We start from the raw sequence: 27,129 nt of genomic DNA, 5'->3' as shown, positions 1-27,129 counted from the left end.
GAACACGATTAAAAAAAACCCCCTTCCGTTTGCAACCTAAAGTGGTCTCTGAGAATTCTTCCTCCTCAGACATTCTGCATAAAATAGGTCATCATCATGCAACACAACAAAGTGGAAGAGTGGTACCCAGGGCTTTTTTTGGTAGCAGGAACTCCTTTGCATATTAGGCCACACCCTCCTGATGTAGCGCATCCTCCTGGAGCTCACGGTAGGCCCTGCACTAAGAGCCCTGTAAGCTCCTGGAGGACTGGCTTCATCAGGGGGGAGTGGCCTAATATGCAAAGGAGCTCCTGCTACCAAAAAAGTCCTGGTGGTACCACTTCAGATTGCATGTTGGAGGGGATGACATTTCAAGCAGACCCTCCTCCTGACGAGTACAAAAGTTGCACCCCAGCTTTGGGCTCTGCTGCACTAGTTTCTATTTGCCGGCAGACCCATCATCCTTGGGACTCACCCACTCATGCCACTGCAGGAAGAGGTCTATGCCAAATCTTACTCAAGTCACACTCTTCGGAAAGTGTTCCCAGGAGAACACTGTTTGTCTTCTAATCTGAAACCACAAGGGATTCCATAGTTGTGGATGGGGCCCAGCAGTGTTCCCTCTAAGCTGAGTTAGCGTGAGCTAGCGAGCCAGTTTGATGTAGTGATTAAGTACATGGACTCTTATCTGGGAGAACTGATTCCCCACTCCTCCACTTGCACCTGCTGGGATGGTCTTGGGTTAACCGTAGCTATTGCAGGCGTTGCCCTTGAAAGGGCAGCTTCTGAGAGAGCTCTCTCAGCCCCACCCACCTCACAGGGTGTCTGTTGTAGGGGGAGAAGATATAGGAGAGTGTAAGCCGCTCTGAGACTCTAATTCAGAGAGAAGGGCGGAGTATAAATCTGCTTCTTCTTCTAGCCTCCAGTTCACAGATGTTTGTCTCAGCTCAGGAAGGAGGACCCCAGAGCACACTAATTTATGCAGCAGCTCACAGCTTTAATGCCAGGAGCTCACAAGACTCTGCAGCTTAGAGGGAACATTGGTGCCCACATCCTGTCCTGTAGTAACTCTGGAGTGATTCATGAGCGGTTCGTGGCACCCATGCATTCAGGAGTTATGGCCAGGCAGATATTGAGACATTCATCTGACCAAGTTTCCACTGGGGAGTGCTTTTCCCCTCTCCTCGCTAGAGAACATCGTGCCCCAGCTGACTGCAGCAGAGGGAATTGATCGCTGCCCAGCTTTTCAGTCCAAAACTGGTGAATTCCCACTCAGCTTCCAAACCTCACACTAATGATGTTCAGTGCAAAACGGGAGGGGGAAAGGTAGCTGGGGGAGGGAGGTTCTCAGCCGGAGCTGGATCCAGGCATGACAGAGAGGGACACTGAGCTGCTGCCCGCCCTGCCTTTCATAGAATCATAGAATCCTAGAGTTGGAAGGGATCCCATGGGGTCATCTAGTCCAACCCCATGCACAAAGCAGGAAATTCACAAACACCTCCCCCTAAATTCACGGGATCTTCATTGCTGTCAGATGGCCATCTAGACTCTGTTTAACAACCTCCAAGGAAGGAGAGCCCAACACCTCCCGGTCAGGAAGTTCTTCCTAATGTTGAGCCAGAAGTGTTTGATAGCCCAAGCAAGGCGGTCAGCCAAAGAGCCATGGAAGAACAGCACCTCCACCTTCCAAGCAAAGGCAGCCATTAAGGGAACTGGCTGCAAGAGTCACAAGAGCCAGGGGGGTATTGTGATTATTAATTTCTTTAGAAATGTATACCCTGCTCCCCCTCCCCCACAGTAGCTTACAATATGGTTCTCCCCTCCTCCATGTTATCCTCAAGGCAAAGGGTTTGTGGGGAGTGCTAGGCTGAGAGAGGGACTGGCCCAGAGCCACACAGCAAGATCCCATAACATCGACTTAGGATCTGGGAGACCTGGGTTCCGATCCCCAGCTCTGCCATGAAGCTTGCTTAGCCGGTTTGGTGCAGTGGTTAAGAGCATGGACTCTAATCTGGGAGAACCAGGTTTGACTCTCCGCTCCTCCACATGCAGCTGCTGGTGTAAACTTGGGTCAGTCACAGTTCTCTCGGAGCTGTTCTCTCAAGGGCAGTTCTCAAAAGAGCTCTCTCAGCCCCACCTGCCTCACGAGGTGAGCGCTGTGGGGATAGGAAAGGAAGGAGAGTGTGAGCTGCTCTGAAACTCCTTCAAGTAGTGACGGGCAGGGTATAAATCTTAGTGGCCATGAGCCAGTTTGGTATAGTGGTTAAGTGTGCGGACTCTTATCTGGGAGAACCAGGTTCGATTCCCCACTCCTCCACTTGCACCTGCTGGAATGGCCTTGGGCCAGCCATAGCCCTGGCAGAGGTTGTCCTTGAAAGGGCAGCTGCTGGGAGAGTCCTCTCAGCCCCACCCACCTCACAGGGTGTCTGTTGTGGGGGAGGAAGATAAAGGAAATTGTGAGCCGCTCTGAGACTCTTCGGAGTGGAGGGCAGGATATAAATCCAGTATCTTCTACTTCTCCCTAGCCTACCTCACAGGATTGCTCTGACAATAAAATGGAGACAGGAGAGCCATGCATGCTAGCCTAATTTATTTGGAGAAATTGTGGCACTAAGAGGCACTAGACATAAAGGAACATAAAGAGCCAGTTTGGTGTAGTGGTTAAGTGTGCGGACTCTTATCTGGGAGAACCGGGTTTGATTCCCCACTCCTACACCTGTACCTGCTGGAATGGCCTTGGGCCAGCCATAGCTCTGGCAGAGATTGTCCTTGAAAGTGCAGCTGCTGGGAGAGTCCTCTCAGCCCCACCCACCTCACAGGGTGTCTGTTGTGGGGGAGGAAGATAAAGGAAATTGTGAGCCACTCTGAGACTCTGAGATTCGGAGTGGAGGGCGGGATATAAATCCAATATCTTCTACTTCTCCCTAGCCTACCTCACAGGGTTGCTGTGACAATAAAATGGAGACAGGAGAGCCATGCATGCTAGCCTAATTTACTTGGAGAAATTGTGGCACTAAGAGGCACTAGACATAAAGGAACATAAAGAGCCAGTTTGGTGTAGTGGTTAAGTGTGTGGACTCTTATCTGGGAGAACCGGGTTTGATTCCAAACTAAACTAAACCAAGCTAAATCCAGCGAAGACAGAGGTCCTTTGCTTGGGTCGCCATGGTCCGGGAGGGGAAATTCCCCTTCCAGCTCTTGACGGTGTGCCACTGACAATGGCGCACAAGGTCAAGAGCTTGGGGGTACTACTTGAGCCTGCCTTAACCATGGAGGCCCAGGTAGCAGCCACTACTAAGTCCGCATTTTTTCATCTTAGGTGGGCGAGGCAGTTGGCTCCTTTCCTGGAGCAGGACGATCTGGCAACAGTGATCCATGCAACGGTCACCTCAAGGTTGGATTACTGTAATGCCCTCTACATGGGGCTGCCCCTGTGCCGAACCCGGAAGTTGCAGCTAGTGCAGAACGCCGCCGCTCGGCTGTTATTAGGGCTCCCTAGATGGGAGCACATTCAGCCGGGCCTCCGGGGACTGCACTGGCTGCCAATAATATACCGAGTCCGGTACAAGATGCTGGTTATTACCTTTAAAGCCCTATATGGCCTTGGACCTGCCTACCTTAGGGACCGTCTCTTCCCATATGCCCCCCAGAGAGTGCTGTGATCCGGCTCTAGAAATCTGCTTGTAATCCCCGGGCCAAAGGAGGCCCGGTTGAAGTCAACTAGGGACAAGGCCTTCTCGATCACGGCCTTCTTGTGGTGGAACCAGTTACCGGAAGAGGTCAGGGCCCTGCGGGACATTGGACAGTTCCGCAGGGCTGGTTCCACCAGCAAGGGGCTGTGATCGAGAAGGTCCTCTTCCAGTTGGCTTATAACTGGCCGACATTGAAATATTGAAATATTCTGACGGAAGACTATAAGATAGAACACTGAGACTGATTGATGTATTGATATATTAGTTGTTTTAATTATGTAAATTATTATTGTATTTTAATTCTTGAATTTTATTGTTAGAATTTTTATGTTGTGAGCTGCCCTGAGCCCGCTTTGGTGGGGTAGGGTGGGATATAAATCAAATGAAATGAAATGAAATTCCCCACTCCTCCACTTGCACCTGCTGGGATGGCCTTGGGTCAGCCGTAGCTATTGCAGGAGTTGTCCTTGAAAGGGCAGCTGCTATGAGAGCTCTCTCAGCCCCACCCACCTCACAGGGTGTCTGCTGTATGGGAGGAAGATAAAGGAGATTGTAGGCTGCTCTGAGACTCTGTCCTTGAAAGGGCAGCTTCTGGGAGAGTTCTCTCAGCCCCTCCTGCTTCACAGGGTGTCTGTTGTGGGAGAGAAAGATAAAGGAGATTGTAGGCCACTCTGAGACTCTGTCCTTGAAAGGGCAGCTTCTGGGAGAGCTCTCTCAGCCCCATCCACTTCACAGGGTGTCTCTTGTGGGGGATGAAGGGAAAGGAGACTGTAGGTCGCTCTGTCCTTGAAAGGGCAGCTTCTGGGAGAGCTCTCTCAGCCCCATCCACCTCACAGGGTGTCTGCTGTATGGGAGGAAGATAAAGGAGATTGTAAGGTGCTCTGAGACTCTGATTCAGAGAGATGGGCAGGGTTTAAATCTGTGGTCTTCATCACTGCCTCTTAGCCAGTTCAGCTACGCATTCCTCTCTCCCTCCTCCTCTGTACTTCCCTTGTTTGTCATGCCTGGTCTTTCAGTCTGTCTGCCTCCCTCAGAGGGAAACCCACTATTTTATTTCCTTTGCCGGAGAGCACACAGCACTGCGCTCCACTTTAATTTTTAATTGCCACGTGTGTCAGAAAAATGGGCAAACGATTAAGTTTGCTTTACGAGTCCAGTTGTGATATGGCATGCGCAGCATTTTCGCTAAATGTGCCACATGCCTTTCTGTGACAGGCCTTACCAGTGTTCCCTGTAAGCTGAGTTAGTGTGAGCTAGCTCACAGTATTTTTTTAGCCTCCAGCTTACACTTTTTGTCTTAGCTCAGGAACGATGGCCCCAGAGCACACTCATTTATGCAGTAGCCAAATCGCTCTCTCACAACTTTAATGCCAGGAGCTCACGAAATAGAATTTTTGCTCATAAAACTCCACAGCATACAGGGAGCATTGCTTGCAGCAACCCTGCAAGACAGGCTCATGTACAATAGGGGTGGGAGTTTTTTGCTGCTGAGTCATAGCCAACTTATGGTAATGCTATAGGCCAAACTTGCTTAATGTTTGGGGAGGGACGGTGGCTCTGTGGCAGAGCATCTGCTTGGGAAGCAGAAGGTCCCAGGTTCAATCCCTGGCATCTCCAAAAAAGGGTCCAGGCAAATAGGTGTGAAAAACCTCAGCTTGAGACCCTGGAGAGCCGCTGCCAGTCTGACAAGACTGACTTTGATGGACCCAGGGTCTGATTCAGTATAAGGCAGCTTCATAGGTTCATATATGTTGGGGAGGGACAGTGGCTCAGTGGTAGAGCATCTGCTTGGTAAACAGAAGGTCCTAGGTTCAATCCCCGGCATCTCCAAAAAAGGGTCCAGGCAAATAGGTGTGAAAATCCTCAGCTTGAGACCCTGGAGAGCCGCTGCCAGTCTGAGTAGACAATAATGACTTTGATGGACCAAGGGTCTGATTCAGCATAAGGCAGCTTCATATGGTCAATGTAAGAACCGCATAGAATAAACATCAGATGTTTGAGAGCCACAAGACATGAACGTCAGATGCTTGAGAGCTGCAAGGAAGGAAGGCAGGCAAATAGATGGGGAGGGAGGGAGAGGTGGAAAGAAAGCAACTTTAACTTCAAATGCATTCTCCAAGCCACTGGCTGGCTTGGCTTGGAGAAGTGGTTTAAAGAGAGAAATGCCTTTTCCAAGTCAGCCAATGGGGTGGTGGGGGCTTTGAGAGCCACACAATACGTGTGAAAGAGCCACATGTGATCCCCCAAGCCACAGTTTGGCCACCCCTGCCATAGGGTTTCCAAGGCCAGAGACATTCGAAGGAGGTTTGCCATTGCCTGCCTCTATGCAGTGACCCTGGACTTCTTTGGTGGCCTCTCATCCAAACACTCAGCAGGGCCAACCCAGCTTAGCTGCTGAGCTCTGATGAGACAGGGCTAGCTTGGGCCATCCATGATCCTTATGCTGGAGACCAGGGCGGGGCAGAGCACGGAGCAAAGCTAGGTTGCCTCAAGCCAGCTGTAAAAGAGAAAGGGAGTCCCCTGTGCAAGCACTGAGTCATTAGTGACCCCTGTGGGTGATGTCACATCAAGACGTTTGCTTGGCAGACTTTTCACCAGGTGGTCTGAAGAGCCAGCTGATGTGAGATGCGTTTCTTGGCATACTTTCGAGCATGACGCTCCAGGGTCCTTTGTTTAGAGAAAGTGCATTTAGTGGCATTCCTAAAGGTGTTGCCAGCCTTTGGGCCAGATTCTGTCCCTAAAAGAACAGAAGTTAAATCCCATTCATTAAAATCTTTTCCTTGCCCTTCAGCTACATCTGTTTTATGCTTTAAAATATCAAATGCAAATAATGCGGTAGGACTACTGAAATCCTCCAATACTGACATTATCAGGCTATGAGACTCATTTTTTACAATTCTTGTTTTCTTGAATTTATTTGCATTCTGGTAGACACGGAGGGAAGCAAGTCAGAGTGCCTAATAGATGCCCTTTGAAAATTCATTCAGTGACTTCAGGTGGTGGCAGAACGTGCCTTCAAGTTGCAGCAAATTTATGCCAACCCCTTACAGGGTTTCCAAGGGACTTCCTTGGTTGTTTTGCATCCGAACACCAACCAGGACTGATCCTGCTTAGCTTCTGAGATTGGACTAGCCTGGGTTAGCAAAGTCAGGGCAGTGACTGTAAGGTCTAGTATCCTCCCTGCCCCCACCCCCCCAGCCCCTGCATTAAAGCTGGAATGTTCTGGACAGCACATGACCACGGGCAGCCACTTTTCTGCACCCCTGTAGAATGCTAGAAGACACCTGGCCCTGCCCTTAGCTTGCAAATATGCCTCATTCTCAGGGGTGGAATTCTAGCAGGAGCTCCTTTGCATATTAGGCCATGCACCTCTGATGTAGCCAATCCTCCAAGACCTTACAAAAAAGAGTCTTGTAAGCTCTTGCAGGATTGGCTACATCAGGGGTGTGAGGCCTAATATGCAAAGGAGCTCCTGCTAGAACTCCACCCCTGCTCGTTCTCAATATCTGACCTTGGCACAAGTTGCTCACCAGTTTTTCTACATTGGCTTTTGCATGCAAAATAATGTGGAACCACAAAAAAATAAATCCATAAGCATACATCCAGTAGTGGGGGTAGGGTGGAGAGATACACTGGGTGTGGACCATAATGTAGTCAAAAGGACTCCAAAGAGGGGGCATATAAATGCCCCAGATAGAGAAATGCCTACTCAGTTCCATGGTGTTTGATGAGACGGACACCTAGAGGATCATGCATCTGAATAGGTCAAGAGTGCATGTTTATAAGGGAAATATGGATGGAGTGCTAATGTCTGTTAGAAATTTCAGCTAATTCTCTTTGCACTGCTTATTGCATGTATATTATTTTTGCATGAGTTCTAATTTTGGAATCCACCCATATTGCATGGTTTGTTCTCCCATTTTTAAATCTTGTTTTACTGCATTGCTTGGGGTACAGATTATGTTGTTACGTTTACATCATTCTGTCATTTTGTAAACCCATTTTAATGATGGTATGAGTTATACTGCCTTTATTGCAGTGGTTTTTTTTAAAAAAATATGATATGCCTTGAATAGGATTACCAATTCTGAAAAGCAAAAAAGAGGATCTGTTTCCCAAATGACTACTTCAAGTGATCATTATAACAAATCTCATTTTTAAGTACCCCTACTGTTTAAGCTGTGATAATTGCTATTAACTATGAATATTCCTAACGCTCCAAGCAAAAAAATGGACATTTTCATTGGTTTTTTAAAAAGACTCCAAAAAAGGACAGATACCAAAAGAAGAGGAAATACAAGGAGGTCATTTTGTAGAAAAAGAAGTGCTGGAGCTCATTAACACAGCACATTCGCATAGCTCATTTGCACACCCCTGACATCACCAGAAGGTGTACTACCTTAAAATTCTTCTTGAATTATAATTGTCATCATGAAATCTTACTCCCATCATACTTTTTAATTTACTTTCTCCTATGTGGCCACAGTGGCATGATGAAGATTTCCATCTGCTTTCTATGTTTTGGTTATTTCCCCATTTTTTTGCGGGGGGGGGGGGGAGATATTAGCAAGTTTGTCAAATCTTAGAGTTCAGCAAAATTCTCACAGCGGGTTTGAATAAAGCAGCCCGGAAGCAAGTATGGGGTGGTTAAAAACAGTGGCAGACTAGCCAGGGTGTCAGTTTGCCCTATTGTAAGTGGGCCCCTGATGAAGTAGCTCCCCTTAAACTTTAGACAATATGTTAAAAATGTTAATGACCTTTTAGTAGCTTGGAAATATAATAGACTTAGTGGGACTACCTCGGTGGGAACATGTGCGGCTTAGGCTGCGGGAACTGCACTGGCTGCCAATTGTGTACCCAGTTCGCTACAAAGTGCTGGTCATTACCTTTAAAGCCCTATATGGCTGAGGACCTGCCTACCTTAGGGACCGCCTCTCTCCATATGTTCCCCAGAGAGCACTGAGATCTAGTTCACAAAACCTTCTGAAAATCCCTGGTCCAAAGGAGGCCAAGTTAAAAACAACAAGGGAGCAGGCCTTTTCGATAGCGGAATCAGCTGCCAGAGGAGGTGCGGGCCCTACGGGTTCTTAATCAGTTCCGTAGGGCTTGTAAAACTGCCCTCTTCCAATTTGCCTTATAAGGTGGAACCTTGGCAATAATATCAAGCCATCTTTACATATGTACTGATATTGTAGCACCATTAAGTTATACTGTTTTTTTTAGATTATTTAACTTAAATTAATTTAATTTAATTCATGAATTGTATTTTAACTGTTATTATTCTGATTTTATTGTTATATCATGGCTTGTACCATGTCTTGTAAGCCGCCCTGAGCCTGCCTTGGTGGGGAGGGCGGGGTATAAATAAAAAATTATTATTATTATTACTACTACTACTACTAAAATTTATGTTGTATTTAGAGTTGCCAGCCTCCAGGTGAGGCCTGGGGATCTCCCGCTTTTACAACTGATCTCCAGCTGGCAGAGATCAGCTCCCCTGGAGAAAATGCTATCTGTATTACAACGACGATGTATTTACATTTAGTATCTACGGTATACTGCCAAGAATATGTACAATATATCTACACTGTAATTACTAATATATATACATTTATTTTGCAAAAGTTTTAATTGTACCTTTTCCCCACTTACATATTTTTGAACATTTTATTTATTTCTTATAAAAATGAAATGATAGTCTTATAGTTGTGGGTGGACCCCCTTTGTCTTCTGGCAACCAATATTTTTAGACCCAGTCCGCCACTGGGTAAGAAGGAAAAAACACAATAAAATTTGGCTCTGCTCTTGTGAGCTCCTGCCCAAAATGATACCTGCAAACCCTCGCCTTGAATTGTGATGTTAAATTTTATCTTATGTGTGTTTTATCTATGTTGTTAGCCACCTTGAGTTCTGTGAGGAAAAAATGTGCCTGCTGCATGCTATTAATAAATAAAATAACTATTGAGTCTCAGCAGTAAAGGAGGACTATAAATGTTTTAGTTTCCCAATAAAGGCATTAAGGATACCCTCCGAAAAAAGATGGACTATAAGTGAAAAAAATACATATTTAAATTGATTTAATTATCACAAAATTTTAAAAACGATAGAACAGTCTAGAGCTTGTCAATCATCCCCAGTGCTCTAACACCAGAAGGGGGGTGTCAGCTCAGTCAGTCTAGGCCGGGGGGGGGGCAAACTGTGGCTCGGGAGCCACATGTGGCTCTTTCACACATGGTGTGTGGCTCTTGAAGCCCCCACTGCCCTGTTGGCCAGCTTGGAAAAATCTTCAAATCTTCAGTCTATTCAAATCACTTCTCCAAGCCAAGCCAGCCAGTAGCTTGGAGAATGCATTTAAAGTTGCTTTCTTTCCATCTCTCTCCTTCTCCTCTTCCCCATTTATTTTCCTTCCTTCCTTCTTTCAGCTCTCATCCGATGTTTATTCTATGTGGCTCTTACATTAACCCCAGGTCTAGGCCATAACCTTTGCCTCTCTTTTAAGCAAAAGGACTAGAGACTTAAAATTTTCAATTAAAATGGAAGATTCCAGCGTACAGCCTCGAACACAAGCCCCTGTACCTGGCTGCAGACTTTCCTGGAATCTTTTCCAAAACCTCAGGAACAAATTATCTGCATCCTTTTCTCTATTATCCTGCTTTGCTGCATCCCATTTCTCACAGAGAGCCAACTAGATGACGGCAGAAGGCCCACAACACAAAATGCAGAGGCTGAAGTCTCTCCTGGCCACTGTTCCTCAGCTCCCAGCAGTGAGGGGTATACTGCTTCGGGACATGGAGGTTCTATTTTGCCATCTTTGCCAATGGTAGATTTTCCCGCAAATATGTTGAGTCCCTCTTTGCACAGATCCTTTAATCAGAGCGGACAGGACTTTAACCAGGGACCTTCTGCGTGCAAATCATCTATCCGTGGCCCTTCCCCACCCTGGAATGCTCCCCTTCTGTCTTTTTCTGTCCTGCTTGCAAAGAAAGAAGGAAAAAAGTCACCAGCATCTTTGCTACCTAGCAAAAGTTCTGCATTTTCTACAGCACTTGTAGGCAGGTATCCAACAGATGCAGCATTCCCCAACACTGAACGAAAGCAACTGGCCTAGCTGTGCATTGGGTCATTTCTCTCAGCCTGCAAGGCTCAGCTCCACCCAGTTCCGCAAGACCTGCAAGAGGATATTATATCAGCTGGCTTTGAACTGAAACCGCCGAGATATTAGATCTAAATGGATGTCTAAGAACACCAAATGCCATCTGTAACTAAATGGAAATTAGCACTAAATTGTTTAAATTGTTTTAATTTAATGTTTAATGTAATTGTTTTATTGTGACTCTGTTGTGTATTGTGAGCCGCCCTGAGCCTGCTTTGGCGGGGAGACCGGGATTTAAACTGAAGAAACAAAACGAAACGAAACTTAAAGGAGGAAGGATGGCTATGGCCCTGTTGCTAAGCGCCAGAAGAACAGGAAAGCAGTGAGCACCATGTCGAAATCTTAGAAAGCTGATCCAGATGATTCCTGCACTCCGATCACTCCAATGTCTCCAGCTCTCTCAAGTTCTGGCCATTCCCTGCTGATCTGCAGACTCCATCTGGTGAGCTCTTGGGTCTCCCCATCAGACTCAGAGTCTGCCTGAACCTGCACAACCTCGGGGCCTGGGGTGGGGGGTGGGAAGGCCCTGTGGCCATTTGGTGGCAAGAGAGAGGCGGGCGGAGAAAGGATTTTGCACATGCTCAAAGGCACTCTGGTCACCTGATATGAGCGTTCCAGGGCCTACTCAAGAGTGGTTATTCCACAGCTACTGAAACCGGGACCGCAGTCCACTTCGGAATATCCCCCCTTCTTAAGAAACCCTGCGATCACTGGAGAGGAGGGTCTTCTAATCTACACTGTTTCTAGGGCAAGGGGTGGCCAAACTGCGGTTTGGGAGCCACATGTGAACCTTTCACACATATTGTGTGGCTCTCAAAGCCCCCACTGCCCTATTGGCCAGCTTCGAGAAGGCAGTTCTCTTCTTTAAATCACTTCTCCAAACCAGCCAACGGCTTGCAGAATGCATTTCAAGTTAAAGTTGCTTTATTTCCATCTCTCCTTCCCTCCTCCCGCTCCTATCTATTTATTTCCCTCCCCTCCCTCCCTCCCTCCGTGCCTGCCTGCCTGCCTGCCTTCCAGCTCTCAAACATCTGACTTTAATGTCTTGAAGCTCTCAAACATCTGATGTTTATTCTACACGGCTCTTTTGTTAAGCCAGTTTGGCCAGCCCTATTCTAGGGTGTCTGAGCCCTGCAGCTCCACTTCTCAGCCCCCTTCCCAACCAATTTCACCGGGGGGGTGGGTGGGGAGAGAGGAATGTAAGCCGTACAAGTTCTTTCAGTTCTCCCACTGGACCAACACTGCTCCGGGGCTTTCTCGGGAAGAAGCAAGTGGCGTGTGGCTCGCCGGGATTGGCTTCAGCGTGCTGGAAAGTTCCTTTGGAATACAAGCCTCGCCCGGAGGGCGGCCCCTGCCCTCGCCCGCGGCGCGCCCTTACCCACCTCCGTAGAAGGAGAAGGGCCCGTTGGGGATGAGCTCGCCCGGCTCCAAGCGGTCCACCAGCGGCCTCATGCGGCGGGGGCTGCGGAAGAAAGCGTGCCGGCGGGCGCCCAGCGCGCTCAGCTGCTTCATGCGCCTTTCCTTGGAGCGCCGGTTCTGGAACCAAACCTGCCGGGGAGAAGGAGAAAGAGAAGCGGGAGATGTGAGGCTGCAGGGCAGCGGGGCTGGGGTGGGGGGAGGGCGGCGCTCAGCGCTGGAGGGGCCGGACTCGGAGAGCAGCCCAGGGCGGGCAGGCGGCAGGGCTCCGTGGTGCGCCCAGGGCGCACGGAGAGCCCCGCGGGAGAAGTTGGCGCGCCAGCCAGTGGGCCCTGCTCCAGCGCATCAGGGCTGGATGAACAATTAGCTCCAGCCGGCCCTGGCCTATGCGCCCCCAGGCCTTCAGGGACCCCGGCTGGCTCCCCCTTGATTCCGCCCCCCGCTTTCAGGCAGCCCTCCCAGCCAGCAACTGAGCGGCTTTCCCCCCAACTTGCCTGGTGCGGCTGCTGCCGGCGTCATCGCCAAGTTTGCCCCTCTCTGCCTCTCCCCAGCAGCTTTGGCAAAGGGGCTTTGGAGAAGGGGCCTGCAGGCTGCAGCGGGGCCGCGGGTGGGAACTCTGAGGCCATTTGCAAGCCCCCCCCCCGGTTTTGACTGCCTGGGGCCTCCACAGGGTTTAATCCGGCACGGGGGGGGGAGGGAATGCACCCCCCCCCCCGGTCTTCCCGAAGCCATCGGCCAGGCCTCCCAGTCTCTTGCAAGCTGCTCCGCCGAAGAAGGCGGACCTCTCCAGCGGGGTCATCTTAACAGCGTTATGGGCCCCGGGCCAAGCAGCGCACTGGGCCCCTGCGCAACTACTCACAGGAATAACAATGGAAATGGCCGATAAATGGTCGGCCTATACAAAGGATCTACAAGACGACATCCAGCGTTTTCTCAGCTTGCACAAATCCAAAGCGTCTCCATTCATATATTCCCAAACGATCAATACCTGGTTATTCGTCCCGCATCATACCCAGATTAGTGTGGGGCCCACGGGCAAGCGCCCATCAGGTCCATGCGCTAAAACCGCCCTGCTCTGCTCCGAAAGCGCAGCCTTCTTGCGGCTCCGCGGGCACTGCCTCTCCGGAAACAGCTGGGCCTTCCTTCGGGTCCCCGATCCAGGGGAGAAGGGCCAAAGCAGCCGGGCGTGGGCAGGGCATTCCTGCGGCGCCTGGAGACCCGGAGCTTCGGCGACGGCTGCTGAGCCTTGGCGACCCGGGTCAGAAAACCCCGAGCGCGGTCTGGGGCCCTGCCGCTGGTCTGGCCGTCTGGACAGTGGGGGCACCGACCGACGCACGCATCAGGCGAGTCTGCAAAATTTCAGACGCGCTTCAAAGGCAACGAGAAACCGAAGCACGGAGCGCGAGCGGGGTGGGGGTGGGGGACGCGGGTCTGGGGGTCTGGGGGGGGGCACCTGCAAGCCCTTTCTTGGGGACACAGTCTATGTCGTTAACAAAAAAAAAAAAAAAAACTCTCCCCAGCTCAATAGGTTGTATGTCTGGAGGGCGAGGGAAGACTAAAGTGCCCAAAGATTGGACGCTGGGACTGTGAACATGGCGGAATCCACACACACACACACACACACACACCCGCACGGGGGCCGTCCCTAGACTGTCAGGCACCCAGGCAAGGCTAACTTCTGGCAAGCCCCCCCCCCCGCTCCATAATGTCACCGAGTCACACGGGGCACCCAATTTGTTGCCCCCAAAGACTGGCGCCCTAGGCAATGGCCTAGTCTGCCCCGTGGCAGGGCCAGCTCTGCGTGCACCCCGCCCCCCTGCCCTGAAACGCTCCAGCCCTTTCCCTTCGGAAGCCCGAGTCATGCTGGACATGTGTTCCTAAGTGCCAAGAATGCCTGCGATCCATAGGAGACACCGTGCGCCTCTCTGCCCCCTGGGTGAGGCCAGGCCTGCCCTGATCCGCCCCCATCGCTTCCCTCCCAGGAGAGGAAACCTGCCGCCACCCAAGACTCGCCAGCTCCCGGCCGGGGGGGGGGGGCGGTGTAGCCAGACCTGGAGGGGACAGAAGGAAGCCTGCTGCTGCCCCACGCTCTCTCCCGCCAAGCGCCCCCCTCCCGCAGCCCAGCCCAGCCCAGGGGGTCCCGATCCGAGTGGGGCCCTGCGGCTGGGAGGCAGGCAGGGGACTCCGGATCTTCAGGGAGGGCTCGGCTGGGGGGGCAGAGGGTCCAGGGGGTTGCTGGCGGGGAAGCAGCGGAGGGGAATCTCTTGCGAAGAGAAAAGGCCAGGAAAGCCCCGGCGGGTCCCCCCAGCTCTGGGCGCCCGCCCCTCCAGCCCCCTTGCATGCATCCCCCCCCCCCAGGGCGCCGCGTCCCCGAAGAAGGAGGCTTCGGGGCACACGAGAGACCCACAGGATTCTGTGTGTGTGTGTGTGTGGCGCGGGGGGGGGGAGTGTTAAACGTTTTGGAGAGCCAGGCTCCTTTGCCAGACGTCCAAGTCCCCTCCTCCCCCCCCCCAAAAAAAAACCCCGTTTGGTTCGGGAGGTGCTTCTGGGCTCGAATCTAGCGGTGCCTCCGGCAGGGTGTCTGCTCACAGACCAAGGGAGCGCTGGCACTGGGAAGCTCCTACTCCGGTTGGTCTCGGAGGGGCCGCAGGATTCGAACCCAGTGCTCGACTGCAGAGCGACAGGTGACCCTCTGGAGAGCCGGTTTGGTGTAGTGGTTAAGAGCGCCTACTCTTATCTGGGAGAACCGGGTTTGATTCCCCATTTCTCTATTTGCACCTGCTGGAATGGCCTTGGGTCAGCCATAGCTCTGGCAGAGGTTGTCCTTCCTCCCTTCCCTTCCCTTCCCTTCCCTTCCTTCCCTTCTTTCTTTCTTTCTTTCTTTCTTTCTTTCTTTCTTTCTTTCTTTCTTTCTTTCTTTCTTTCTTTCTTTCTTTCTTTCTTTCTTTCTTTCTTTCTTTCTTTCTCTCTCTCTCTCTCTCTCTTCCTTCTCTCAAACCTCTGACGTTCATGTCTTGTGTCTCTTAAACATCTGATGTTTCTTCTGTGCGGCTCTTATGTTAAGCAGGATTGGCCACCCCTGGTCTAGACTTTCATGTGAAGCTGTGCGCGCCAGCAAAATACACTCCAGGCACCCCCGCTCCATGTAGCGATAGAGTTTCAGGGCAAATTGGACGCGCAGCCAGCCCTTCACCAGCTCTGATCCCTTCCCCCTTGTCTGCATCTCCCACCCGGGTCCACAGCCGCCTCCCGCCCACGGCTAGACGCTCAAACCCGGTCCAGACGTGAAAACCCCTGCAGTTCAGCCGAGGCCCGCCTCTGTTTCCCCCACCCCAGCGCCGCCTTTGCCGCAACCCAGGAGCGAAGGGCTTTAGAAGCCACCCCGCAGGGGCGCTCCCGCGCCTGTTTACTCAGAAGTCAGCTCCCCCGGCTCCAACGGGAGGAGACCACTCCCCAGTAAATAAGGTCCCCAACCCGACCTAGCGCATCTCCGGGCCTTGAATCCTCTGCACACGGCGCGTCCTTGCTTCCGAGGAAACGTGTCCAAACTCGAGACGCAACGTCTCCCACTGGGGGTCCAATCCACGGGCCTGACCCTGAGCCCTGCAGAGAATTCACGGCAACAGCTCCAGCGCCCCGCTTCCAAAGCGCCCCCCCCCTCCCCGTCCTGTCTGGAAAAATGGCACGACCCATCGGCCGCGCGCTTCAATGCGCTGAAAAGCTCCTCCGCATCCACTGCCTGTCTAGGAAGGCCGGTCTGCTGCCGAACACCCCCCACCCCACCCCCACCCCCTCTCTTTCTGCAAGAATTGGACGTGTCTATTATGACCAGCGGGTTTGCAGCCCCCCTATTAAAGGGAGCGTCCAGCTCAAACCGGCAAATCTCCCGGGGCCCCGCTGAATTCGAAGGGGATCGCTGCTGTGCAGCCGAAGTCACGCCCGGTGAGAAGCGCAGACGGAGGTGGGGAGGCCGCGCTCGGAGTTCCCCGCCCGCAGCCCCTTTCCTCCTCGCCTCTTGCAGCACTCACCGCGGGCTGGGAAACTGGGGCGGGGCCGGAGCTCCAAGCTGCAAAAGGACTGCCCAGGAGGGGCCGGAGCGCCCAAAGGCGGCGGCCAAGAGAAATACTGCCGCGCGCCGGTCAATTTCAGCCCCGGGGAGACTCCGCCCGCCTCCAGCCCCAGAGCAAGGCGCCCAGGCGCCGCCCTGACCCCGGGAGTCAGCCCCGGCCAAACCACCTCCCGCTCGGCCTGCTCAGGGCTGGGGAAGGAAAGCGGCGGGTTGAGGCGGAAAGGGACGCCCCCACTCCCCCAAGCTGGCTCCCGCGGCCCTCTGCAGCCAGCCCCAGCGCCCGCTGCCCTAGAGACCCCCGAGGGTGCCGGCGGGCGGGAGGAGAGCTTTCCTTCTCGGAGGTCGCGCGCGTCCCGACGGAGCAGAAATGAAGCTTGCAACCCCGCACTGCTCTCCGGGCCTCTTCTCCTCCTCCGGCGGCCGTCAAGGAGGCTCGCTCGGGGGCCTCAGACGCTGGAGGTGTGGGGTGGGAGTGGGGGCTCCTCCCGGCGGGGAATTGGACCCCCAACGGCGGGAGGAGGAGGAGGGCGGAGGAGGAGATCCAGGAGGGCCTCTCCTCCGGCCTCCCTTCTCCCATGGGGGGGTGGGGGGGCAGCTTACGAACCCTCCACTGGTTGGGTGGGGGGGGGGGGTGTTGTGTCTCGCCTGGGCTGGAATCCGCCCCCCCCTCCTCACCAGAAATGCATTTCTCTGGTGAAATCCGCCCCCGCCCCGGCTAATGTGAAAGCGGTGGGTTCAAGTCCCCTCCCCGCGCAACTCTCCTGTCTTCTGAGCCCCCAGAGCCCTCCCACCCAACTCGGCACTCGAGACCCCCGCCCCACTGCATCCGACGGAGGGGGGCTCAGGTCCCGGAAGGCTTCTGCCGCCTACGATACATTTTAAGATGTCCCCTCCAGGAGCCGCCACCCCAGCAGTCCAAAAGGCGCTGGGCTCAGGCGGTGTCAGTTGCGCTCCAGTTGCGCTCACGGGCGAGGACGAGAAGTGGGGCATCGGAGCGGCTGGAAGGGCGGCGTGAGACAGGCTGAGGGCATCACCCCTGCGGCGGGAACGCGATTCCTTCACCCGAGAAGCCCCAGCGGAACTTCTGGCTTCTTGCACGTCGGAAGAAACCGGAGTCCCCGCAGGCAATCGCAGGCGCTTCTGTCTCGCTCGAGGGATGCGCGGAAAGCCCGTGGGAACCAGCAACCCAGTCGACGGGGAGCGACGCCTCTCGGCCTTCAGAAGCCTCGCAAAACACGGCAGCAGTTGGCCGAGATCCTTGAAGCCGCTAAGCCAGCATCCCAGGGCATCTCGTGCCAAGCACACGCCAGGCTCCGCTTCCCGGTCCACTCGCTCACTCTCCCTCAGAGAAGCTCCACCCGCCGCGCTTCGGGTCGGATCCAGGGCAGAATTTAAACCCGGGCCTTCAGCCGGGCGAGCGGAGCCCCCCCCCCCGGCCCCTTGGCGGCAGCTGCTGCGCCTCAGACCAGACGGCTTTTCTCCTCTGGAGTTGCCCTCGGCAGCCCAAGCCTCGAAGAAGCCCAAAGCAGCCTCATTCTGGGGACAGGGGTCTTTTGTCCTCGGGGACAACGATGCGCCCAGGAAAGCTTCCACCCAGAATGGAACTTCGCTGGTCTTCGAGGTGTGCCCCCCCCCCCCCGGCCTCCAGCTGCGTCCCCTTGCTTCAGGCCAGAACGGCTGCCCCCACCCCACCCCCACCCCGGGAAACCCAGCCAAAGCGAAGGGCTAGCAAACGCCAGCAGGATTCGGCCTCAGCCAAACCCCTTCCAGAATCCCGGAGTGGACACCCTCGGGCCACCTTACTAGTCCAACCCGAGCCACGTTTACTCAGAAGTAAGCCGCACACTGACTTCCGCGCAAGTTTCCCAACCCAGAGCCATGCGAAGCAAAACCCTCGGCACGCTTCCTTGGGAGCAAGCCCCCCGGAATCCCCTCTCGCTCGGCTACCCCTGGGCTGGATCCTGCGCCTCGGACTGGGAGACAGCCCGAGTCAATTTACTCCCAAGTAAACCCCAGGCTTGGGCTGGATCCCTGCCCAGACTTTCTTAGATACAGGCCGGGTACAATTGCAAAGCGTCAGGGGGTTCTGTAGGGACCCTTCGGTGCATTTCAGTTTAAGGATATTATTTTCCTTTATATTTTTAAATCTGCTTTGTCAAAGCCTGGCTCGGAGCAGGCAAGGCAGCCGGTGTCTCTCCCGCCCTCTCCAGCGGTTCCGAGCAGCGGCCCCTCCCGCCCCATATTTCTTTCCTTGGAAACTTCTCCCCAGATCTTTCTTCGGTGGGGAGGATCTCATTCATTCCAGAACCTGGCAGCATTCAAGGGGAAAAGAAAAAACCCACTTCTGTGGAGGGGGGTGGGAATCTCTATGGGGACCACAAGCCTTCCTGGCCCCCACAACTTGTAACAAACCACACAGACACTTTGAAACGACGCACATCAAACATTTAAAACGATCCTTCCTTCCTTCCTTCCTTCCTTCCTTCCTTTCCTTCCTTCCTTCCTTCCATCCTTCCTTCCTCCTTCCTTCCTTCCTTCCTTCCTTCCTTCCTTCATCCTTTCCTCTCTTTCTCTCTTCCTCCCTCCCTTCTCTCTCTCTTTCTTTCCTGTGATCAAGAAAAGAGGAAGAGGCCTCCAGGCATTGCGCAGACAGGGGTGGGGATGGAAATACGACCTAGGCGCCAGGCCACTGCAGCCAAATACGAATCTAGAAAGCGGATTCTCACAGGAGAAAGGTTGGTCGAAACCAGCCGCGCCGCCTCCGTTGAGTTTTCAAGCCAGGCTTTTGGGGGCGAACGAGGCACGTCGGAATGGCAGGCGGGTCGATCCCTCCCAGGCGCGGAGAAAGGAGGAATCCGAACCAGGCTCAACTGGATCCTCCTCGGGGCGGGGACGTCTCCCTCCCTCCCTCGCTCCCTTTTTGCTCCCTGAGAGGAGCCGTCATCCCTTTCTGCCCCCCCCCCCTCGGGCGGCCTGCCTTCGGGTGCCCAAGAAGCAGCCATGGGCTCGTGGCGCAGAGCTTCGCTGCCCTGGAAAACAAGCAGCCGAACACGCGGACTGGCTTGACCGAGATTTTAGACGCATCTGGATCATGCACAGGGCGCAGCATTCACACACACACGAAAGAATGCACTTTGCAACTGGATTTTCACTGTGTGAGAACAGACACAATCCAGCTGCAAAGCGCGTTATCCCGTGTGTGTGTGTGAAGGCTCCCACAGACTCGTTTACCTCGGATCGGGGCGGTTTTTAAGCTCCACGGGAAGGAAACCGAATTAACATTGAAGACCCGAAGGCGCCGCGCTTGTGTATTACAGATTCCTCCTTTCTAACAAAGAAAGCCAAACCCGATTTACCGTGTCTGCTAAAGATACTGTAGGCACGACGCACACAGGAAGCACATTTTAATCCCGTTCGCACGAACTTTCCATCTCTTTTGGCAGCCTTACTCGAAAGTAAGCCGCAGAGGGCTCAAGCGGACCGGCCTCTAGGCAAGTAAGCCTACCTAGAAACCCCGCCCCCCCCCCACCGCTTTCAGAGCCTTCCGCCTCCTCCCTTTGAAAGAAGGCGGCTCAGAAAGAAACGACGGGCACGATCCAATAGGATTTCAGAGTCTTTGAAATCGGAACCAATTTCGCACGAGACCTTTAATCCTGGTTTAGCCCTGTCCCTCAACTGACATTCTACACTAAAATAAGAGAATCACAGAGTCACGGAGTTGGTTTCTCCGATTCTCGTGTAGAATGTCAGTTTAGGGACCGGGCTAAACCAGGATTAAAGGTCTCTGCGAAATTGGGCCGGGTTTTGTGGGAAGGCGGGGGATGTGGAGCCCCTGCAGGTTTACTGGGAAGTAAATTCTACTTATTTCATTGGCTCTTAGTCCCAATTCGAACAAGCGATTTTTATTCTCTCTCATACTGCCTACACCCGCGTGATTTCTATATAATGCTAATAATTCCATGCCATAGATATATAGGCACACACACACACATACCCACATTATTAGCCTTGCAGGGGGCGGGCGCGCAGACACGCACTCTGCTAACAATATTGCGTCTTGACGCGGTCGCTCAATGGATTTTGTCTGTTGCGGCGACCAGTGTTCCCTCAAAGCTGAGTTAGTGTGATTCGGCTCACATTTTTTAGCCTCCAGCTCGCACATTTTTGTCAGAGCTCAGAAAAACAGGCCCCGGAGCAAATTAATTTATGCAGGAGCCAAATGGCCGCATCCCCACTTGCACGCCAGCAGCTCCCCAAGTACAATCGTTGCTCACAAGACACGCCCCCCCCCCCCGCTTAGAGGGAGGATCGGGGGCGACCAAAGAGGAAGGATTTGACCCGCCAATTTCCCCCCTTTCCTTCCCTCTGCCCCACTGAACGACCTTTATCTAAACCAGGGGGGCCCAAACTGCTCTTTCACACATATCGGGTGGCTCTTGAACCCCCCCCCCCCTCCCCAGCCGGCTTGGAGAAGGCACTGCTTTCTGTGAATCACTTCTCAAAGCCAAGCCTCCCAGCAGCTGGGAGTTTTGAGAGCAGCACAACATTTAAAGCTAAAGTTGCTTTCTTTCCACCTTTCCATCCCCCATCTATTTGCCTTCCTTCCTCCCTTCCTTCCTTCCTTCCTTCCTTCCTTCCTTCCTTCCTTCCTTCCTTCCTTCCTTCCTTCCTTCCTTCCTTCCTTCCTTCCTTCCTTCCTTCCTTCCTTCCTTCCTTCCTTCCTTCCTTCCGATGTTTTTTTCTGTGTGGCTCTTACGTTAAGCAAGTTTGGCCGCCGCTGATCTCAACATTCTGCAGGCTCCAAAGAGAGACATGCAGGGTTCGATCCAACTAGTTTTTCGGATGGTATTTTTTTAAGGGGGGGGGGAGGGTCTGACCCAAACTGCCGTGCTGGCACCCCCGGGGTCTAACCCTGACAAAAGCCAGGCGGAGCGGTTCGGGGTGCGAGAGCAAAGAGGAGAATTGGGCAAGGTCGTGCTAGAAGCTCCGAGAAAACCAGGAACAGTCTTGCGAGCCGCCCAGCGGCTGTGGCTGCCGAAGAAACGATAGGCGCTGCATCTGTTTCCAACCCCCCGCGCCTCTGAACATATGCAGAGTGCTTTCCTCTTGGCACCGCAGATGTCCCCCTTCCCCTCAGAGCCCCGCGAGGCGGCATGCATCGGGGGGGGGGGAATTGGGAGACCTCCCCCCCAATCACTCCCAGACCAGCCCCCTCACCAGCTCCCCCATCTTATCGCCTCAATCCTGCACCTCCATAACCCCACCCCCCCAAACTTGGCGCCTGGCTAGCTTTTCGTTTCCCCGTTAGCCTCCTGACTTCACGGGCTGGCTGCTTCTGGATCCCCCCTCCCCCCCTATGAGCCCCTCCCGATCCAAAGGAGGTTCGGAGGAGTTGTCGTCCTCCAAAGAACCCGAATAGATCGAAGCGAGGACATCTGTCGCTCCGCCCGCCCTCCTCCCCGAGTTCTCGAACATGAAAGGGCTTCCTTGCCTTTCTCTAGAACAAAGTAGGAGTCAAGTCGCACCTTTAAGACCAACAAAGCTAGAAGCACACTTCATCAGACAGTAGGACTGAATGGCAAGCAGCCCTAAATATAGAGAAAGTGGGTAGCGAATGAGTATGCAAAGTCATGGAAATGTTTGTCAGCAGATTAAAAGAATCCTAATTTGGGGTCTGGTGACTGTTAGTTTATGTTAACTGGGCTGCATCAACAAGGGGGCAATATACGTCAGAACAGCAGAATAGCCATTCTGACTTCTATTGCCCCCTTGTTGATGCAGCCCAGTTAACATAAACTAACAGTCACCAGACCCCAAATTAGGATTCTTTTAATCTGCTGACAAACATTTCCATGACTTTGCATACTCATTCGCTACCCACTTTCTCTATATTTAGCTCTGCTTGCCATTCAGTCCTACTGTCTGAAGTGTGCTTCTAAGCTTTGTTGGTCTTAAAGGTGAGACTTGACTCTTGCTTTGTTCTAGAGAAAGGCAAGGAAGTGGTGCCTCTTTGCATTGAAAGCTGACATTCTGAATAAAAGTGTGTCGGCCTTAAAGGTGCAACTGGACTCCTGCTTTGTTCATATGAGGCCACACCCCCTGATGTCGCCATTGTTTCACATAGGGCTTTTTTTTACAGAAAAAGCCCTGCAGGGATTCATTTGCATATTAGGCCACACCTCCTGACGCCAAGCCAGCCGGAACTGCGTTCCTCTGCATTCTTGCTAAAAAAAAATAATAAAGAAAATTAAACTTTCTCCAAGGTCGGTTTTTGGAGGGGAGGGGGAATTGGAATGGGGACGCCTGTTTTGTTTCTTAAATTGCACGATTTTCATTCCCTTTTATTTCTCCTTTGCAAAAAGCACACCCGATTCGGTGAAACTCACAGGAGACCCGCAGCCCGAATCGATCGGCCTTTCGCTCGGAAAGCAATGCCACTCAGCCGGAGCCTGCGGAGCAAGGAGGTGCCCCCCCCCCGGGATCCACCGCTCTCCAGAGAAACCCCCTTGCTCAGGTGGGAGCGGCTCCCAGGATGGTTCAGCCGAGGCGGCAGATCGCCGGACCCTGGCCAGGTGGAGCCCCTGGGAAGCCAAGGCAGCCTTCGGAGGGTCCCGAGTTCAGCACTCAGCAGCACTCCTTCACTGGGCGTAGAGACACCAGTGCGAATGTGCTGCCATACCTCCGCCTGCCCAGGGAGGGCGCCAGCCGCAGCTCTCCAACGGGGTCCTTCCCCAGACCCCTGAAGCCCAGAGGACCCCTTGGCAGCGCAAGGGAAACCCCAGACTCGGGGTTTTGGCCGGGGGTGGGGGTGGGTGGGCGGTGCTCAGCCTACAGGGCCTTTCCCGAGCTGGAGGCCCTGTCTGTCTGTCTGGGACACATTTCCTGGGGAAGATGGTGATCCAACCATAGAGTAACATGCTAAAAACTGGAAACCCCCCCAGTTTAAATGTGCATGATAAGTCATGGGACCAGTATGCAATGGGAAAGACAATGGCTAGCCCTTTCTTGGATGATGATCAGGGCTTTTTTGGTAGAAAAAGCCCAGCAGGGATTCATTTGCATATTAGGCCACACCCCCTGATATCACCATTGTTTCACATGGGGCTTTTTTTGTGGAAGAAGCCCTGCGGGCAATTTATTTGCATATTAGGCCACACCTCCTGACACCAAGCCAACCGGAATTGCGTTTCGTTGCATTCTTGCTCCAAAAAACCCCCTGATAAATGATACTGATTTGGCTGTAGATTATGATTTGCTTCCCCCACCCCTCTTCTGGAATTCTGTGGGGAAATGTTTTGCCTAATAGAATGAACTACAGGCTATTTCCCAGTTCTTAACATCTAGCATATTATGCACTGTTTTTGTAAATGGTCTAAATTGGATTCTTGTATGTTAGAGTTATATTTTTATTATTTATTTTCCCTGTGCTCCCTTTGTATTGGATTACATTTCATAAAATAAAATTTATTTTTTAAAAATAGCATGCTTTATTTATTGGTTCTTTTCTATTTGTTTGGACCATTGTTTGTCCCCCCCCCTCTCTCTGGGACTCTGGGGGGATTCCATAAAGTGAGTCATCCAAGGGACAGGATGGGACCCCACAGGGTGGGGTTCTAACAGGAGCTCCTTTGCATATTAGGCCACGCCCCCTGATGTTGCCAATCCTCCAAGAGCTTACAAAAAAAGAGTTTTGTAAGCTCTTGGAGGATTGGCTGCACCAGGGAGCGTGGCCTAATATGCAAAGGAGCTCCTGCTAAAATTCCACCCCTGGAGACACTCAAGAAACAATGAAAGGGGATTACAACCAATCAGCAATCTAAACACCACTGGATAGATGATAGACAGACAGACAGATGATTGACTGATAGACAGAAAGGCCAACTGATTCAGACCAGCTGGGGCCCTCAGCAGGGCCCCAAAAGGGCATCCCTTGGCCCTTCCATCGCTTCTTGGACAAGACATTAAGACCCAGTAGGTGCTGAAGGTTTAAATAAGAGATTAAAAATTCAGTTTTCTTCCAGGCCTCCCCCAGGCCAGGCTCCACAACTATATTAAATATCAACTTTTAATTTTTTTAAAAATATTTAACTCTAAACAGCAGCAATCAATAGAAGCAAAAAACCCACTGTGGTGCCCCTCGCCTTTCCCTTGGTGCCCCCCAGCATTTTCTCCATCCAGGGCTGATAGACAGATAGAAAGATATTTCCCATTCATTCTACTCTTTAGTCTGGACTGGATTTTCTTCCTCTGCACAGAAACGCTAAAACAGCCCCTCCCATTTGTCAAGATCTCCCCCATCCCACCGCCTCTAATCTCACTAGGAATTTCCCCCTTCCCCTTCAGCAAGAATTGAGCAGCAGAAAAGCAGCACCTTAAAGACTGACAACATTTGGGGGGGGGAGGAGCTTGGGGGGGGTCTCTGCTCACCTCTTCAGGTGACTCACAAAAACTCTTCCCCGCCCCACATTTTGTGAGTCTTTAAGGTGTTCCTGGGCTCTTGCCCTTTCCTGCTGCTACAGACAGACAAACAACAGCTATTTAGAGATCTATTTTGCTCCCCCCCACAACTGACAACCACAGTCCCATCTCCCCATCTAGCCAGCACATGGAAGAGGAGGCGTCTTTATCAGAAGCTGCATCAGGGGTGTGGCCTAATATGCAAAGGAATCCTTGGGAACCAATAAAAATCCTTTGAATCCTTGGGAACCAATAAAAAGAGCCCCCTTTGGTTACCCGTGGCACAGAGTGTTAAAGCTGCAAGACTGCAGTCCTAAGCTCTGCGCAGGACCTGAGTTCAATCCCCGGTGGAAGCTGGGTTTTCAGGTAGCCGGCTCAAGGTTGACTCAGCCTTCCATCCTTCCGAGGTCGGTAAAATGAGTCCCCAGCTTGCTGGGGGGGAAGCGTAGATGACTGGGGAAGGCAATGGCAAACCACCCTGTAAAAAGTCTGCCGTGAAAACGTGAAAGCAATGTCACCCCAGAATCTGAAAACGACTGGTGCTTGCACAGGGGACCTTTCCTTTCCTTGGTTACCTGAGCTTCCAAAGAAACCGACTGGATAGAGTGTGTGTGTGTGTTTAGTAATCCAAAGTTCTGCTAAAAGAGCCAGCTGGTCCAAACAAATTGCTGTTGCTAAGGGGATGCTGGAAGTGGTGGATTGAGGGAGGAAAAAAGTATCTGAAGTATTCTAAAAATAGCTAGCAAGAGCCACTGAAAAACAGAACCTTTCACTGAAAAGTGATTTCCAAGCATTAAAAAAAAAATTCCCAGAAATTTCCCTCCCTAATTCCTTTGCAAATTAGGAGCAGTTATTATGACAGTGAACTTTCTTTCAAACACATTTGCCATCCTATATATATATATATATAATATATATATATATATATATATATATATATATATATATATATATATATATATATATTTTAAAATTCTCCACTACAGCTGGATTTTCTTTTGTTTTACAAATACTTTAAAAAATCAGATTTACCCCCCCCCCCCCCGCCTTCTCCCCAGGAGCTTGGGGCATTTATCATTAGATGGTTTCTCTGGTGGGAATTTGGAAGAAGAGATGCTCAAAGTCACCCAATGCATTTTAAGGCTGAACATATGAAGCTACTTTCTACTGAATCAGACCCTCGGTCCATCAAAGTCAGTCTCTTTGGTGGCTCTCAGAGGCTCTCAGGGGTCTCCATTTGAGGTTTTTCTCGCCTACTTGCCTGGGCCCTTTTGAGTTGGAGATGCCGGGGATTGAACCTGGGACCTTCTGCTTACCAAGCAGATGCTCTACCACTGAGCCACCATCCCTCCCCAAATTTGAGTAGGGACTGGGACCAAAGTTCTCTAGTTTAAGGTTGCAATCCTATACTCGCTATCATTTTTTGTCCCACTCTCCCCGCTTCAGCACTGAGCAGCAAACACGGTTCTCCTCTCCTCTATTTTATCCCCACAACCACCTTGTGAGGTAGGTAAGCTGAGAGGAAAAAATGCCCAGCCCAAGGTTACCCAGTGAGTTTCATGATAGCATAAGGAGTTGAACCCAGATCTCATTGGTCTGAGTGCAACACTCCAACCACTAAAATACTGGGGAGTTCAGCCCCAGGGAACACAGCGAGGCTGACTTCCAAATAGACAGGGCTAGGATTGAACTGGACATCCACTGCACTAACCCATCCCCCACCCCAGTAGTTATTTGTCTTTGGAGTTTGTAATGTACTGAGTGACGAGATATGTTGAAGGCAACATGCTTTATTAGCGAGTACATCACAAGGCAAGGCAACGCGGGCCAGGTCCCGATTATATACATACCCCGGAACAACCCTCCGTGAAGCCAGGTCCAATCCTGGCCAGTTAAACTTCCCGCCACAGATCTTGATTGGCGGAGTGTATTTGCGGAGCTACATCCGGGGACCAGTGGACTTCCACTGGTCACCTCCATAGCATCCGCTGTGTTGTAATTTCGGGACTGAAATGCAAGAGGCAACAGAGTTCTTATGGGAGGGAGGTTCATTAACGCTTCCTGAACTGAGAGCTGGGGCGGTAAAACAGCTGGCAGGAAAGACCTGGGTTCAAATCTCCCTTCGGTGGCTGCTGGCCAAGCACTGCCCCTCAGCCAAACCGCCTCCCAGGATGGTGGTGAGGATAGGAGGGGAGGGGAGGGATGGCCCTGGGACGGCAGGGCGGGAGGGAAACAGAATAAAACCATTTCTGTCATAGCCTATGGCCGAAGAGGGCCTAGAGATGGTTCACAAACTCACAAAATATCACATCTTGCAATTACAACCACTGTGCTGATTATTATTTCACAGTTGTATTTTCACT

The 27,129-nt window shown here is 52.1% G+C and overlaps 1 protein-coding gene across 1 annotated transcript in view; it reads right to left on the bottom strand.

The window, feature by feature from the left end:
- Positions 1-27,129, bottom strand: part of LOC132587123 (LIM/homeobox protein Lhx1) — an 83,464-nt gene that overhangs the window by 6,881 nt on the left and 49,454 nt on the right. The window contains exon 4 of the mRNA XM_060259339.1: positions 12,207-12,372. Coding sequence (XP_060115322.1) covers positions 12,207-12,372 — 166 coding nt within the window. The remainder of the gene's footprint in view (positions 1-12,206; positions 12,373-27,129) is intronic.

Source organism: Heteronotia binoei, chromosome 18 (assembly GCF_032191835.1).
Source record: "Heteronotia binoei isolate CCM8104 ecotype False Entrance Well chromosome 18, APGP_CSIRO_Hbin_v1, whole genome shotgun sequence".
Lineage (NCBI taxonomy): Eukaryota > Metazoa > Chordata > Lepidosauria > Squamata > Gekkonidae > Heteronotia > Heteronotia binoei.
The sequence above is the reverse complement of the archived record's forward strand: the minus strand, read 5'-3'. Positions and strand labels throughout refer to the sequence as shown.